At 43.8% G+C, this 13,379-nt stretch overlaps 2 protein-coding genes across 6 annotated transcripts in view; both read left to right on the forward strand.

Moving 5' to 3' along the window:
• Positions 1–12,235, forward strand: part of MLLT10 (MLLT10 histone lysine methyltransferase DOT1L cofactor) — a 187,714-nt gene extending 175,479 nt beyond the window's left edge. For 2 of the 5 annotated variants that reach the window (XM_069458815.1, XM_069458819.1), the window contains 4 exons: positions 57–418; positions 1,624–1,720; positions 7,509–7,709; positions 10,694–12,235. In XM_069458815.1, the coding sequence (XP_069314916.1) occupies positions 57–418; positions 1,624–1,720; positions 7,509–7,709; positions 10,694–10,738 (705 nt within the window). In that variant the 3' untranslated portion in view covers positions 10,739–12,235. Of the gene's footprint in view, positions 1–56; positions 419–1,623; positions 1,721–7,508; positions 7,833–10,693 lie in introns of those variants that run through there. The other 3 variants (XM_069458817.1, XM_069458816.1, XM_069458818.1) reach the window with 3 other exon arrangements.
• On the forward strand, positions 8,940–10,459 carry LOC138375343 (histone-lysine N-methyltransferase SETMAR-like). Its single transcript, XM_069458844.1, has one exon. It carries the CDS (start codon positions 8,965–8,967, stop codon positions 9,994–9,996), a length of 1,032 nt encoding a protein of 343 aa, XP_069314945.1. The 5' UTR covers positions 8,940–8,964; the 3' UTR covers positions 9,997–10,459.
• Positions 12,236–13,379: the final 1,144 nt, after the last annotated feature.

Below are 13,379 nucleotides of genomic sequence, written 5' to 3' on the forward strand. Positions count from 1 at the left end.
GAACAGTTTTTTGCGATGTTCTTTACAACTTAAGTATCTATTCCTTCTTACATTAGGACTTAACCTCCAGTGGACAAAGCACCAGCAGTTCCTCGGCTCTTTCTACTCCACCTCCTGCTGGGCAGAGTCCGGCTCAACAAGGCTCAGGAGTTGGTGGAGTTCAGCAGGTCAACGGTGTGACCGTGGGGGCACTGGCTAGTGGCATGCAGACAGTAACGTCCACCATTCCTGCCGTGTCTGCAGTGAGTGGAATAATTGGAGCTTTGCCAGGTAACCAACTGGCAATTAATGGCATTGTGGGAGCTTTAAATGGGGTTATGCAGACCCCTGTCACAATATCCCAGAACCCTACCCCTCTCACGCACACGCCTGTGCCACCTAATGCGACACATCCAATGCCAGCTACACTGACTAACAGGTAAGAAACTTACTTAAATATATTTTAGGCTTTTTTAATGCAACATAGTACCAGGGTTGTCTGTGCTTTAAATAGATACATTTACAAGGAACACATTAAAAACCCCTAAGAAAAAATCTACCCCAAATTTTAAAGTAAGTACATTATATCCAGACTATATTTTTGAAACTTAATTCAGAGTAAAACAAAAGTAAGTTGCTTTTAGTAACAGAACATTAAGTACATTCTGTGCTAAAAATTTCAGTCTTGATCTGTGATGTCTATTTTTAAATGTTGATTTCTCTTGTTTCCTTGTATATTTGCATTCATCTATCATAAATTCTGAAGAAAGGTAATAGTGTAGTGGGGGTTACGTATGAGTATTGGTTTCTATTAGCCGGGCGTGGTGGCTCATGCCTGTAGTCCCAGCTACGTGGGAGGCTGAGGCAGGAGGATCGCCTGAACCCAGGAGTTTGCAGTGAGCTGTCTGTCTATCACTACTGCACTCTAGCCCGGGTGACAGAGTGAGACCCCTGTCTCCCCAGGAAAAAAAAAAATTGGCTTCCCTAAAATTCAACTATGTAATTTTTAAACTTTCTAATCAAAGATTTTGATATAGGATGTCAAATATTTGTCTTAATTTCTAGGAAGTGGGACTCACTGGCTTCATTGTACTGGAATTTTGTTTGAATGTTCAAAAATTAGAGGACTAAAGCCATGTTGTTATTAAACATACTGTTGGGGAGTAAATAATTTTCAGTGGATTTGCAGTGGGTCCTATTTCCTCTGGCTCTCTTTTCATTGGTTCTTAATTTTACCTTTGGGACCATTAAAAAAGGTTAGGTCAAATCAATTAGCATGTTTGAATTCTTTCTTTGTTTTAAATATGTGTTTACTTAGTGTCAGTTAAATTATCCTTGAATAATTAAAAATAAATTAACTGTGCTTGTTAGAAACACATGCAGATTTCTATTCCATAAAATAAGTTAGTGCCTGTTTAATAATAAAAAGGAACACATTTCTTGGCAATGTGAATTCTTGTTTAGCTGTATACATGAATATATAAAGAGAAATAATTTGTACATAATTGTTTTCAAAAAGTGTTAGGATTAAAATCTTGACTTGTTAATTTATTAAACATCAAAATGAAAAGTTGTCTTTCATTTTATATATTTTTTTAAAAAAACATATGTAGTAGAAAGTAAGACTTTTAAATCATTTTTCAGTGCCTCAGGACTAGGATTACTTTCTGACCAACAAAGACAAATACTTATTCATCAACAACAATTTCAGCAGTTGTTAAATTCTCAGCAGCTCACACCAGTAAGTTCTTCCTTTTGATAATATTTAATTTTTGTTAGGAGCAAGTGTTCTACAGTAGATATTCAACATGAGTATAGATTATTCCTTTGTGAAATAACAGTATTGAATGCATAATGCAGAGTTTTCCTTGCCATGTGGTATGGTCTGTGATACCTGCAGTGACATCACACTGATCCATTAACTTACATGTTAGAACATGTGTCACGACACTGCTCATATTGTGGTAAGTCACAGTCTCTGTTTTCACTGAGCTTCATTGTGAACGGGGAGATACGAGACGTAACACATGCATTTTGGGTAGTGACGAATGCCCAGAAGAAAGAGAGCAGGGTTAGGGGTAGGGCCCGGGGACATCAGGGCCATTTTATTAAGGTTATTAAGTTTGAAATGTTCAGTTTCTTTAAGTACTAAGTTTGACAGTTGGTGTCTCTGACATTTCACTTTGACACTTCTTACCTTTATTGTGAAGGTACATCCTCAGTCTTTCAGACACACCTTTTGGCTTGTGATTATCTTTCAAATTTTTTTTTAGAGCAGTTCTTGTGAAATCATGGATAAGTCAAAAATTCATGTTATTTTCGAGTATGAGTTCCATCGTGGAACCAGTGCAGCGCAGGTAGCTCGAAATATCGACGAATGTTTGGGAAGGACGCAGCTAATGAACGCACAGTACCTGGAGAGTTTGAGAAGTTCCATTCTGGTGATTTTAATCTTGAAAATGAGTCATGTGGGCGACCTGCGACCATAGTGGATAATCATGAGCTGAAAGCTGTAGTGGAAGCAAATCCATCTCAACCCACACATGAATTGGCAAGATTTGACATTACGATTCCAACAATATGAGACCATTTGAAACAAACAGGCAAGGTAAAGAAGCTGGATAGATGGGTTCTGCATGAATTAAATGAGCATCAGAAGAGAAATCATCTTGAAGCTTGCCTTTCTTTGGGGCCACGACATAAAGGTGAACCATTTCTACACCGTATTGTTGCGCATGATGAAAAACGGATTCTTTTTGACAATCGAAAGTGTTCAGCACAGTGGTTGGATAAAGATGAAGTGTCAAAACACAGTCCAAAACCGACTGTTAATCCAAAAACAGCAAATAATGTCTGTTTGGTGTCCGGCGCTGGTATTATCTACTGCAGCTTCATGAACCTGGTGAATCAATGACAGCGGATGTCTGCTGCAACCAGTTAGACAAAATGATGCCTGTGCTTGCGATTAAGCAGCCAAGACTGGTCAATAGAGACAGGCCAATCTTCTCGCAAGACAATGCTCAACCGCATGTGACACAAACGACGCTGCTCAAACTACAGAAGCTGGACTGGGAAACTCTCTGTCATCCACCATATTCATGAAACCTTGCACCAGCTGACTACCACTTCTTACCAGTTCTCAGCAAGCCGTGGGACACGCCTTTGGAGATTTCACTGCCACTGCTGCTGGCGTAAACAAGCTGCCCTTAAGATGGCAAAACTGTCGATAGTTTAGGCGTGTATTTTGATTCATTGTACTGCTTGTTTAAGATATAATAAATTACACTTTTGATTCGAAATCAGACATTTCATATTTAATGACCTTAACGCATAGGATCGTCGTAACCTCTTTGAGGGTGACTTTGGAGCACAGAGTGAAAGTTGAAGGAGTGTGCCACCACGCCCTGCCAGTTTTCCTATTTTAGTAGAGACGGTGGGTGGGGAGGTGTCTTGCTTGGGCTGATCTCAAACTCCTGGCCTCAAGCAGTCCTTCCACCTTGGCCTTCCATAGTGCTAGGATTACAGGTGTGAGCCCCTGAGCCCGGACTCATTGGTGACAAAAAAAAAAAAAAAAAAATCCTTTCTACTAGGGAAATTTTCAAGTATACCAAAAGTGGAGTAACCTGGAGTTCTGTGTACCCATCATTCTATCACGTGGCTATAATAATTATCCAAATTTGTTTATCTTGTGTTCTCTTCTCTCCACTTTTTTTCAGGATTGTTTTAAGAATTGGAGGGTTTTGAACGGAATAGTAACGTACCTATTGACATTGTAAAGGATTAGTTTAGCTGCTGCGAGGAGAACAGTCTGTGTTGGGAGGGAGGGGGGCAAAGGTAGAGACCAGGAGGAGTGGTCTGTATGGTGAAAACTGTAAGGTTTTTTGGATTGGCCGGCGCCGGAGAAAGACCAACCAGCAGAGTTGAAAGGGATAAGTAAAGAGGCTTTATGGGGGCGCTCCTGGGTGAGGGTAAAGAGTCCCAAAAGAGGGACCCGGGCGAGATTTTCAGGTCTGGGGAGGGAGGGAGGGAGGGAAGGAGAGGAGGGATAGAGAGAGAGAGAGAGAGAGAGAGAGAGACAGACAGACCCGGAAGTCTGAGAGGGTTTATATATGTTTTTAGGGCTGGGGGTGGGGGTTTCTTTGGCAGGAGGATTTATGGTGGGGAGAGCCAGGAATTGTCCCTTGCAGTTTTAGGGCGGGTATTGAGAAATAGGAGGGGCCGGTGGCATGTGTGACTCCAGGAACCAGGACTCTTATCAGGGCAGCCATCCAGGTGTGGCCGGTCCTTTAACTCAGCTGGGCCCTGCAGGCATTGTCCTTGGCCTCTTTTTCTATTAGGGAAGGGAGGGATGCTGCCACCAGCCTTACAAAAACCTGTCAGAAATCGTAGTGTATTTCGAAGATACAACCAACAAAATTCGTTTGTGGGATGTATAAGAAAAGAATCCTGAGCAATTGGATGTTGACTTTTACTGAGATTTGGAAGAACTGGATAAAACCAGCTTTGGAGAGAAAATAGGAGTTCAATTATGGGCATACTAAACTGGAGGCATCGGTTGAGATGTCACAGTGGAAGGCAGTCTAGGCCATCGTGTGCCAGCACTCTGCCGTCTCCGGAAAGGACACAGCTAGAGCCCGAAGCCTGTGGTCTGTGCGGCGCAGGGGATGCTGAGAGTCAGGAGATGCGCTGTGATCTCCTAGGGAGTGAGGACCGAGCCCTGGCCGCCCTGAGAAAGGAGAGTGAGCCCGTGCAGGACTGGGAGGAACAGTGGCCAGTGCGTTAAGAGGAGCACAGAGACACTGGTGTCTTGGGCCAGATGAAGACAATGTTTCTAGAAAGGGAGGAGTCAGCTGTGTAAAATGCTCCAGGGAGGATAAGCAGGGATTGAGGGTTGGAGTTGGTTATCTGGAGCCTTTTGACAAGGCAGTTTTGGTGCGCTAGAAAGTAACCACCTCAGAAAATGGGACGAGGAGAAGTAAAGATGGACTATGGGCAGCTCAAGATAGTGTTATGGTAAAAAGCAGAGAAATGGGGGTGGGGCGCGGGGGCTCACAACTGTAATCCAACCTAGCACTCCGGGAAGCCGAGGTGGGAGGATTGCTGGAGCTCAGGAGTTCGAGACCAGCCAGAGCAAGAGTGAGACCCTGTCTCTACTAAAAATAGAAAAATCAGCCGGGCATCATGGCATGTGCCTGTAGTCCCAGCTACTTGGGAGGCTGAGGCAGGAGGATCGCTTGAGCCCAGGAGTTTGAGGTTGCTGTGAGCTGGACTGATGCCACGGCACTCTAGCCTGGGCAACAGAGCGAGACGGTGTCAAAAAAAAAAAAAAAAAAAAAGCAGCAGCATATGACAGACACGGCACGAGGGGGTAGTTTCTATTCATCTTCAATCTGACAGCAGGTGTGTAGGAGGGAGGACAGTTTGCAGCAGAAGAGAGGACAGCAGCATCTCACTGCAGCCACAGGGGCTAGAGCAGCTGAGCAGAGAGGGCAGCAGGGGGTGTTGGTCGAGGGAGGAGAGGTGAAGTGTAGGTATCTCCGAGAAGGGAGGAGGGGACCACGCAGATGTGGCAGTGTGTGGCTCTGGTGCACGGTGGCCATGCCCCTTTGCTCCAGCCCCACTCCCTTGCACACTCAATTTAGCTGGGCCCCTTGAACACGTTGTTCAGTTAACACAGGGGTCAGCCTTTGTAATTTTTTTCTAAGACACAGTTATGTACTTTTTCTTTAGTAAAAAAATATATTCAAAATATTTATTTTGAATCTGGGTCATTTTCATTGTCACTGTTCTTACAGTGGCATAAAGATAGATTATATATAAATTCTTAATGCTTCCACTAAAATGTGATCTTTTTTATCTTTCTCTTGCTTCTTCTTAATATAAGGTACTGAAACTCAGTCTGAGTGTCCTCTTGTTCATCAGGATTTCACTCTAATAATGATAGTATGTGGCAATATCACATTTCTAGAACATGGTTGATTAAGGAATTTGCAGCCCAAATTATTGCTCAGAGGCCATGAGAAGGGGAGGGGCCACAGCTCTTTTTGCTTTGTCAGCCACGGTTGAGGGAGGCAGTTTGTCCATTCCCAGGCGCTGAACTCTGGAGGCAGGAATTGTATCTCAAGGCAGGCACACCTTCCCCTCAAGCTCTGCTGCTGGACTCTCCTTCCCCCACTCATCACTCTCCTTTGCCTTAGCTTGCTGTCCCCTCCTGGGTGGCCTTCAGATTGCTAAATCAAGTGCTCGGTTCTCTGCCTTGCCCAACCTGGCAGCAGCATGCAACACAGCTAATCACATCTCCTTCTCCTCGGACCACCTTGGCCCCTCGGCTTCCAGGACACCACATGATCTGGGTTTGCATCTTACCTGACTGGTCATTCCTTTGTAGCTGCTTTTCCTAGGCCCCCTCTTCTCCTTGGCCTCTCAACTCAGGAGTGCCCTAGAACGCGGTAACCTCCGCTCGCTTATCTGTCAATGTCACCTATGTGCTGAGATGCTGTCTTCAGCTCAGGCCTCGCTCTGGAACTTCAGCCAGCTGCTCACTATCTCCACTTGCATATCTTAAAAGACATTTCAGACCTAACGTGTCCAAAGCGGAACTGATGTGCCTCAAACCCGCCGCACCCCCGGTTTCCTCACCTCGGCTGCCAGCAACTCCATCCTTCCAGCTGCTCAAGCCAAAAACCTTGCACAGCCCTTTCCCTGACACCCACATTGACAACATCAAGAAGCCCCCGGGTCAGGGAGCCCTGCATGCTTCTCCTGCCTCCCCTTGCTCACTCCGTCCCCGTCCCCCTGGCTCCCTTGCTGGTCCTGGATCGTGCGTTCCTGTTCCTGTGGAGGCCGCTGGCCCTGGCTGTTCCGTCTGCCTGGAAATCCTTCATCTCCAAGTCTTTGTCCGGGTGCTAATTCCTCAGTGAGACTGCCCTGACCAATCTCTTTAAAATTACAGCCTTACACCGCTCCCCCCATTTCCCTTTGCTCTTAGCAATAATCACATCCTAACATTTTTGTTTATTTTTCTCCCCCTGCCCCGATATGTCTCATGCATCTCAAACAGTGCCTGGTACGTAGTGAACACTCAGGAAGTACATAAACATGTTGAACGGAACATGTTCCCTGTGAAGAGTAGTCCGTAACTACATCAAGAAAGCACCCTTGCTCTTAGGCCTGAGTGGGAACATGAAAATTGTTGATTATGGGGAGGGTGTGACCCACAGGAAGCAGTGACAACCAGATAACTTGTGGCCGATGGCCGTGCGCACAGTGGGGAGCCTGTTGTGCACAGAAGTCGCTGACAGTTGTGTGCCCCGTTGTGAAAATAAGCTGTTCACCGACAGACATTTTATAGTGGGTGGTCATTATCTAGTGCCGCATGTTTCTCTAGATGAGACGCTTGTTTTCTCTCTGGTAACGTGCATGTGACTTACGTTACAATACCTAACACTGAAGGAGAGAAACCAGGTGAGGCAGGCGTTGCTGACGGCTGCTCCGACCGGGAACTCACTGTGCCCTGTGTTTCGCCCAAGGAGCAGCACCAGGCCTTCCTGTACCAGCTGATGCAGCAGCACCACCAGCAGCACCACCCGCCCGAGCTGCAGCAGCTGCAGCTGCCCGGCCCGGCGCAGATCCCCATCAACAACCTGCTGGCGGGCACCGCGCCGCCGCTGCACACGGCCCCCAACCCCTTCCTCCCCCTCCACGCCGACGGCGCCAGTCAGAAGGTAACAGTAAGTGTGTTTGCTCTACCGTGTCTCGTGACATCAGTCAGAGACCCTGCTCCAGCCTGTTTTAAAATTTCCCATTCCCCTGATCATTTCTTCTTAAAACTACTTGTTTCATCAGCAGCTGGATATTATAAACCAAGGACCTAAGCCAATATATGTATCCTCTAAGTACACCAGTTTGAATTTGCACGTAAGGTTTTGAAGGCTGTTTTATAATTCAGCAATTGTCAAAATGAAAATGTTCCAGTTAGCAAGTCACACAGGACAGTCCAAAGGCTAGTTGGTGTTTTCTGAGAAGCTTTAATTAATTTGTTTAGGTATAGAACCAATCTGTATAATTTAGAAATATTTCTACTATTTTGCTCCAAAGGGGTTTTAAAAGTGATTATATTTATAATAACGTTAATATATACATTTTAGGACAAGCAATCCAATTACTCTACCAGTTAACTGTTTCAAAGAAATCACAGTCACATTTGTAATGAAATTCAAATTTTAAATTCTTTAATTTCATGTAAATGATAGCATTTACCCTTTCACTGTACAAAGATAAATTAAAAACGGACACAGGAACAGTATATACTACACATATAACAGCACACATTTTAAGGCTGTTTCTATTAATTCTCCCCTTTAATCAGGTCTGCTTTACTGGAATATAAATGTTTTTCCTAAATTGCAGTGCAGGGCAGAGTCCTGTGCGAGGGAGGCTGTGGGGCTGTAGAGTGGAGCCCGGACGCCAGGAGCAGGAAGGAGGGAGAGACGGGGGGGAGACTCGGGCAGCCACAGTGCAGAGTCAGTGTTTCTGATTTCCTGTTACCTGGAGAGCTTTGTTTGTTGTACTGTTAGTCTTCAGAAACTTTTGTATTTAGTTATGAAAATTCAAATGGTAGGATTGTTTTTCATGAACTCGTCAATGCTTTTGGTTTGCAATCTTGCTTTGCTGACTTGCTGATTGTAAATACTGTCTTTATCACAAGCCTCACCAGTATTTTGCTGACATGGGAAATTTCAGTGATTCTGTATTCATTTAGAAATTTTTTTCTACTGGTTTTTCCCCCTCTTTTACAAGTTTTTTCTTGTGTTATAGGTTGGTGCAAAAGTAAATGCGGTTTTAGCATTGTTGAAATTTGCTGTTGATACTGGAATACATTCTTACAAATGTGGTCATGTATACATCATTTTAATGCGCATTTCTCACTTTGTGTTTTTGCTCATGACTTATTACTTGCTGTTTATTTTATATTTATTTTAGACTATGGAAATGATGTTAGACAAAAAGCAAATTCGAGCAATTTTCTTATTCGAGTTCAAAATGGGTCACAAAGCAGCGGAGACAACTCGCAACATCAACAACGCGTTTGGCCCAGGAACTGCTAAGGAACATACAGTGCAGTGGTGGTTCAAGAAGTTTTGCAAAGGAGACGAGAGCCTTGAAGATGAGGAGCGCAGTGGCCGGCCATTGGAGGTTGACAACGACCAATTGAGATCTGTCATGGAAGCTGATCCTCTGAGAACTACACGAGAAGGTGCCGAAGAACTCAACGTCGGCCATTCCACGGTCATTCGGCATTTGAAGCAAATTGCAAAGGTGAAAAAGCTCGATAAGTGGGTGCCTCACGAGCTGACCGAACATCAAAGAAACCGTCGTTTTGAAGTGTCCTCTTCTCTTCTTGTACGAAACAACAACGAACCATTTCTCGACCGGATTGTGACTTGCGACGAGAAGTGGATTTTGTATGACAACCAGCGACAACCAGCTCAGCGGTTGGACCGAGAAGCAGCTCCAGAGCACTTCCCGAAGCCAGACTTACACCAAGAAAAGGTCCTGGTCACAGTGTGGTGGTCTGCCGCCGGTCTGATCCACTACAGCTTTCTCACTCCCAGCGAGAGCATTGCATCCGAGAAGTACGCCCAGCAAATCGATGAGATGCACCGCAAGCTGCAGCGCCTGCAGCCGGCACTGCTCAGCAGAAAGGGCCCGATTCTTCTCCACGACAACACCCGACCGCAGGTCACACAACCAACGCTTCAGAAGTTGAACGAATTGGGCTACGAAGTTTTGCCTCATCCGCCACATTCACCTGACCTCTCGCCAACCCGCTACCACCTCTTCAAGCATCTCGACAACTTTTTGCAGGGAAAACGCTTCCTCAACCAGCAGGATGCAGAAAATGCTTTCCAAGAGTTCATCGAATCCCGAAGCACAGATTTTTACGCTATAGGAATAAACCAACTTATTTCTTGTTGGCAAAAATGTGTTGATTGTAATGGTTCCTATTTTGATTAATAAAGATATGTTTGAGCCTAGTTAAAATGATTTAAAATTCATGGTCCGAAGCCGCGATTACTTTTGCACCAACCTAATAAAAAGTGAATTAATTCTGAGTTACACAATACAGAATGTATTTAATGGAAAAACCACAATAAATATAAAAATAGAGTACTAATTAGCTAGAAGAAGAAAACAGGGCTGGGAGGTAGTATTTGCCAAAGTAACCTGCCGTGTGCCAAGGCCTCTCTGTTAAAACACTGGCATACATGATTTCAGTCTTTAACACAGTAAGTTGTAACCTCATTTTTACTAGATTGGTAAAAGGAAACTGAAAGATGTTTAAAGGACAAATAGCAAATGTGGGAGCAGGAACCCACAACTTTCTTAGTCCATAAAAAATTGATTTTCCACAATACCATGTTACTGCTTCTATGGCAAAGTTGATTTTCGAGGATTAATTACACTTTCATTCCTGAGGCGTTTCTGTCCCGGAGATGAGCCCACTGCTACTCTTTAATGTTTTAAAAGTGTTTACTAGTAAATTCATGTCTATATATTATGCTGGAAAGTAGCCTTGCCAATTTTCAGAAAAAAAGAACCGTATTTAACACATTTCATCTCGGTTACAATTTCAATTAAGAGGATATTACCTCAAAGTGTTGGTCATAACTCAATTTACCTAATGCGTCTGATTTGTTTGTTTTAACTGCAGAGACTTAGTGATAAAACTGGGCCTGTAGCTCAAGAGAAAAGTTGACACTTGAGAAACATCTAGAAATTGCCTATCCTGCTGTTCTAGCACTTCGTCTGGCTGCTGTGGCAGTCCTTTCACTACAACTATGAAGAAATGCAACAAGAAACTCACTGCACAACAAAGGATTAATTGCCACAAGGACATTCTTGTAAGGCTTTAATTTTCTTGTTGCTTTGTTGCACTGAAATGGAATTCCTGTATCCCCCACCCCTCACCCTAAATTTTTCTTTTTTCAACTTGGAAAGAAAATTTAGTAACTAACTCTTGTCAGTGAAATAATTTACATGCAATGAGTTTATCAGCCCAAGAAAAATTCAATATAGTTGGTACACAACTAGTTTTGTCATAAATTGGAGATATGAATAGCAAAACTAAAAACTTGTTCCATTCATAAGCTACTTGATTTTATGGTATAAGTTGGAAGATGAAATACGATCTTTTGGTTACAGTATGCTGGCTCTGTGAATCAAGATCTTAAAACCCAACTTCAAGGAACTGTCCAATTTCTTTTGGAGTTTTATTGATTCAATATTGCAAATATATAGGTCAGCAACTGGGACTTGGTAATCTTTTTTAAAACAAATTTGCTTTCTAATGGGATTTGGCCAATTTTGGTAATCAAGTTAGGATGGTAATATCTGCTTCCGCTAAAGGTAATTTTCTTTTGGTAATTGCTTTTTCTCTAGAGTTAAGACCTCCTAATTTAAAGAAACCTTGAGTTAAGTGAGTTTTAAGGCTGCTGGGGGAACCAGATCAATTCAAAGCGAAAGAGGGGCCACTCTGGAAACTGCGGGTAGGGTTTGGCCTTGCTCAAGTGCCTGTTCGTACCTCCCTTGTGTCGAGACGGCTCTCGACAGCAGAGCTCGCACAGTCAGCCCTTTGTGCGCAGCAGGAATCGTCCCACGCGCCGGCAGCCTTCCCCATGCTTCCGCCTTTATTCAAAACTTTCTGTGCCACTGTAGATAGCTCAGGCAGAACTGTTACCTGGGTATTTGTCCACTAATGAGTCACAAGAAAAGGAGTGGATTTGGCGAGAAAATACATTTGTTTTATTTAAACAGCTTCTCATTACTGACCATTAAGACAAAACAAAAAACCCACCACTACAGTTCCTGGAGCAGGTGAGACCGTCACAGCCCTTCCACTTTGGGGAGCCGCACTCGGTGTGACAACATGGCAGAGAATGTAGTAAACGATTGGGGGATGTGATCATTGAACTGTTTTAAATGTGTGAATTATTAGTGGAAAAGACCCAGCTGTAATTAGACCTCCACTGTGTACTTAGCTGGAAGAACATGTTAATTCTGCAATATGTCTCTTGGTTAAACATTGCACAGTTCTTACCTCATTTCTGTAAATAAGGTTTTGTGAATCTGTTTTGTATTGTGAAAAATTCATAAGATAACATTGATATTTTGATTTGTAATATTTCTAATTGGTAGATTTAATTGAAAAGTAAAATTAATTTATTTTTATATGTTCAGGGGAATTTTAAAGAAAGTCAAATCTTTTGTAGATAATTTAAAAACATCAGTGTGGTTTATTTTACCTATTTAACCCACTGGTGGCTATTCTGTAATAATTTGTATAAATGGTAAATTTTGAATGTGTTGTTATTTTACCTAGATGTAAAATTCCACATGTATTAAAATGTACAAAGTTTTTGTTAATAAAATTTAATAATGTTTATAACTCTGTGGCCTTCTTGTTTGGAGAGGCTGAAGGTCCTGAAGACCGCGGGGACCGCCCCTGGGCAGTTCGTTCCGGAGTCGCAGGATGCGCGTCGTGTTTGGAACCTTCGAAGTTAGATAGCTTTTCTCACGAGTCAACTCTGTGTAGTGTGCAGAGCAAGCCGGCCTTGTGCTCGGAGACCTCAGTCACCAGCAGGTGAGCGAAGGCAAGTCCCACGAGCGCTGCTGTGGTGGCCACAGGGAAACAGCCTCGGTGGAGACGAAAGGAAGGTGGATTTCAGTTGAGATCACAGCTCCTTGATAAACAGGATTCCTCCCCGTGAAGATGCAGTTCCTCTCATTTATGGGTTCGCGCTAACGCTAAGGAGAGGCATTGCAGGGTGGAGAAATCCAAATCCATTTGGTGTTTCTTGGGTCTTGGGAAGCTTCGGAATCGCCTGCGGTGCTTTTCAAAAACACAAACACTTGGGCTTTACCTCAGACTTAATTGAATCAGGACACGCTGATCTGTGTAATTTGCTCCAAGTAATTAAGAGTTGAGTGAACAAGAAAAACTGGTTCTAGGCTCTTAGCTTTATTAAGGAGTGAAGTTTAGGTTCCTGGAGAGACTTTTTTATACACAAGTGAAAAATAATTATCTGACTCTAGAAAGTCTCCTCTCTCCCAGGGCTAAGGATTATCATTCCTCTAAAATGACAGGTGACTCTTTAAACTCTCCAAGAGATTTCTTAACAGCGTATCCTTTATCTCGGCTGCTTGTTCTCGGCAGCGTCCTGGTCCTGGTGCCTGCGGGCCGGGTGCCTTGTGCTCTGGGGGCGTCCTGTAGAGCCGCTGCCTGGCGGCCGGCCCTGGCCCCGGACGGAGGTGGCAGGGCTGGGTGCTGTCTGGACAGCCACTCTCGAGTCCTGGGGTGTGTGATCGTGTTGTGGGCCAAGAAAAAACCGCCACCAAGG

This window comes from Eulemur rufifrons, chromosome 25, assembly GCF_041146395.1.
Source record: "Eulemur rufifrons isolate Redbay chromosome 25, OSU_ERuf_1, whole genome shotgun sequence".
Classification (NCBI taxonomy): domain Eukaryota; kingdom Metazoa; phylum Chordata; class Mammalia; order Primates; family Lemuridae; genus Eulemur; species Eulemur rufifrons.

Bases quoted from the DNA above. Each gene is read 5' to 3' on its own strand.
- LOC138375343 (XM_069458844.1), top strand. From the start codon at position 8,965: ATGGAAATGATGTTAGACAAAAAGCAAATTCGAGCAATTTTCTTATTC.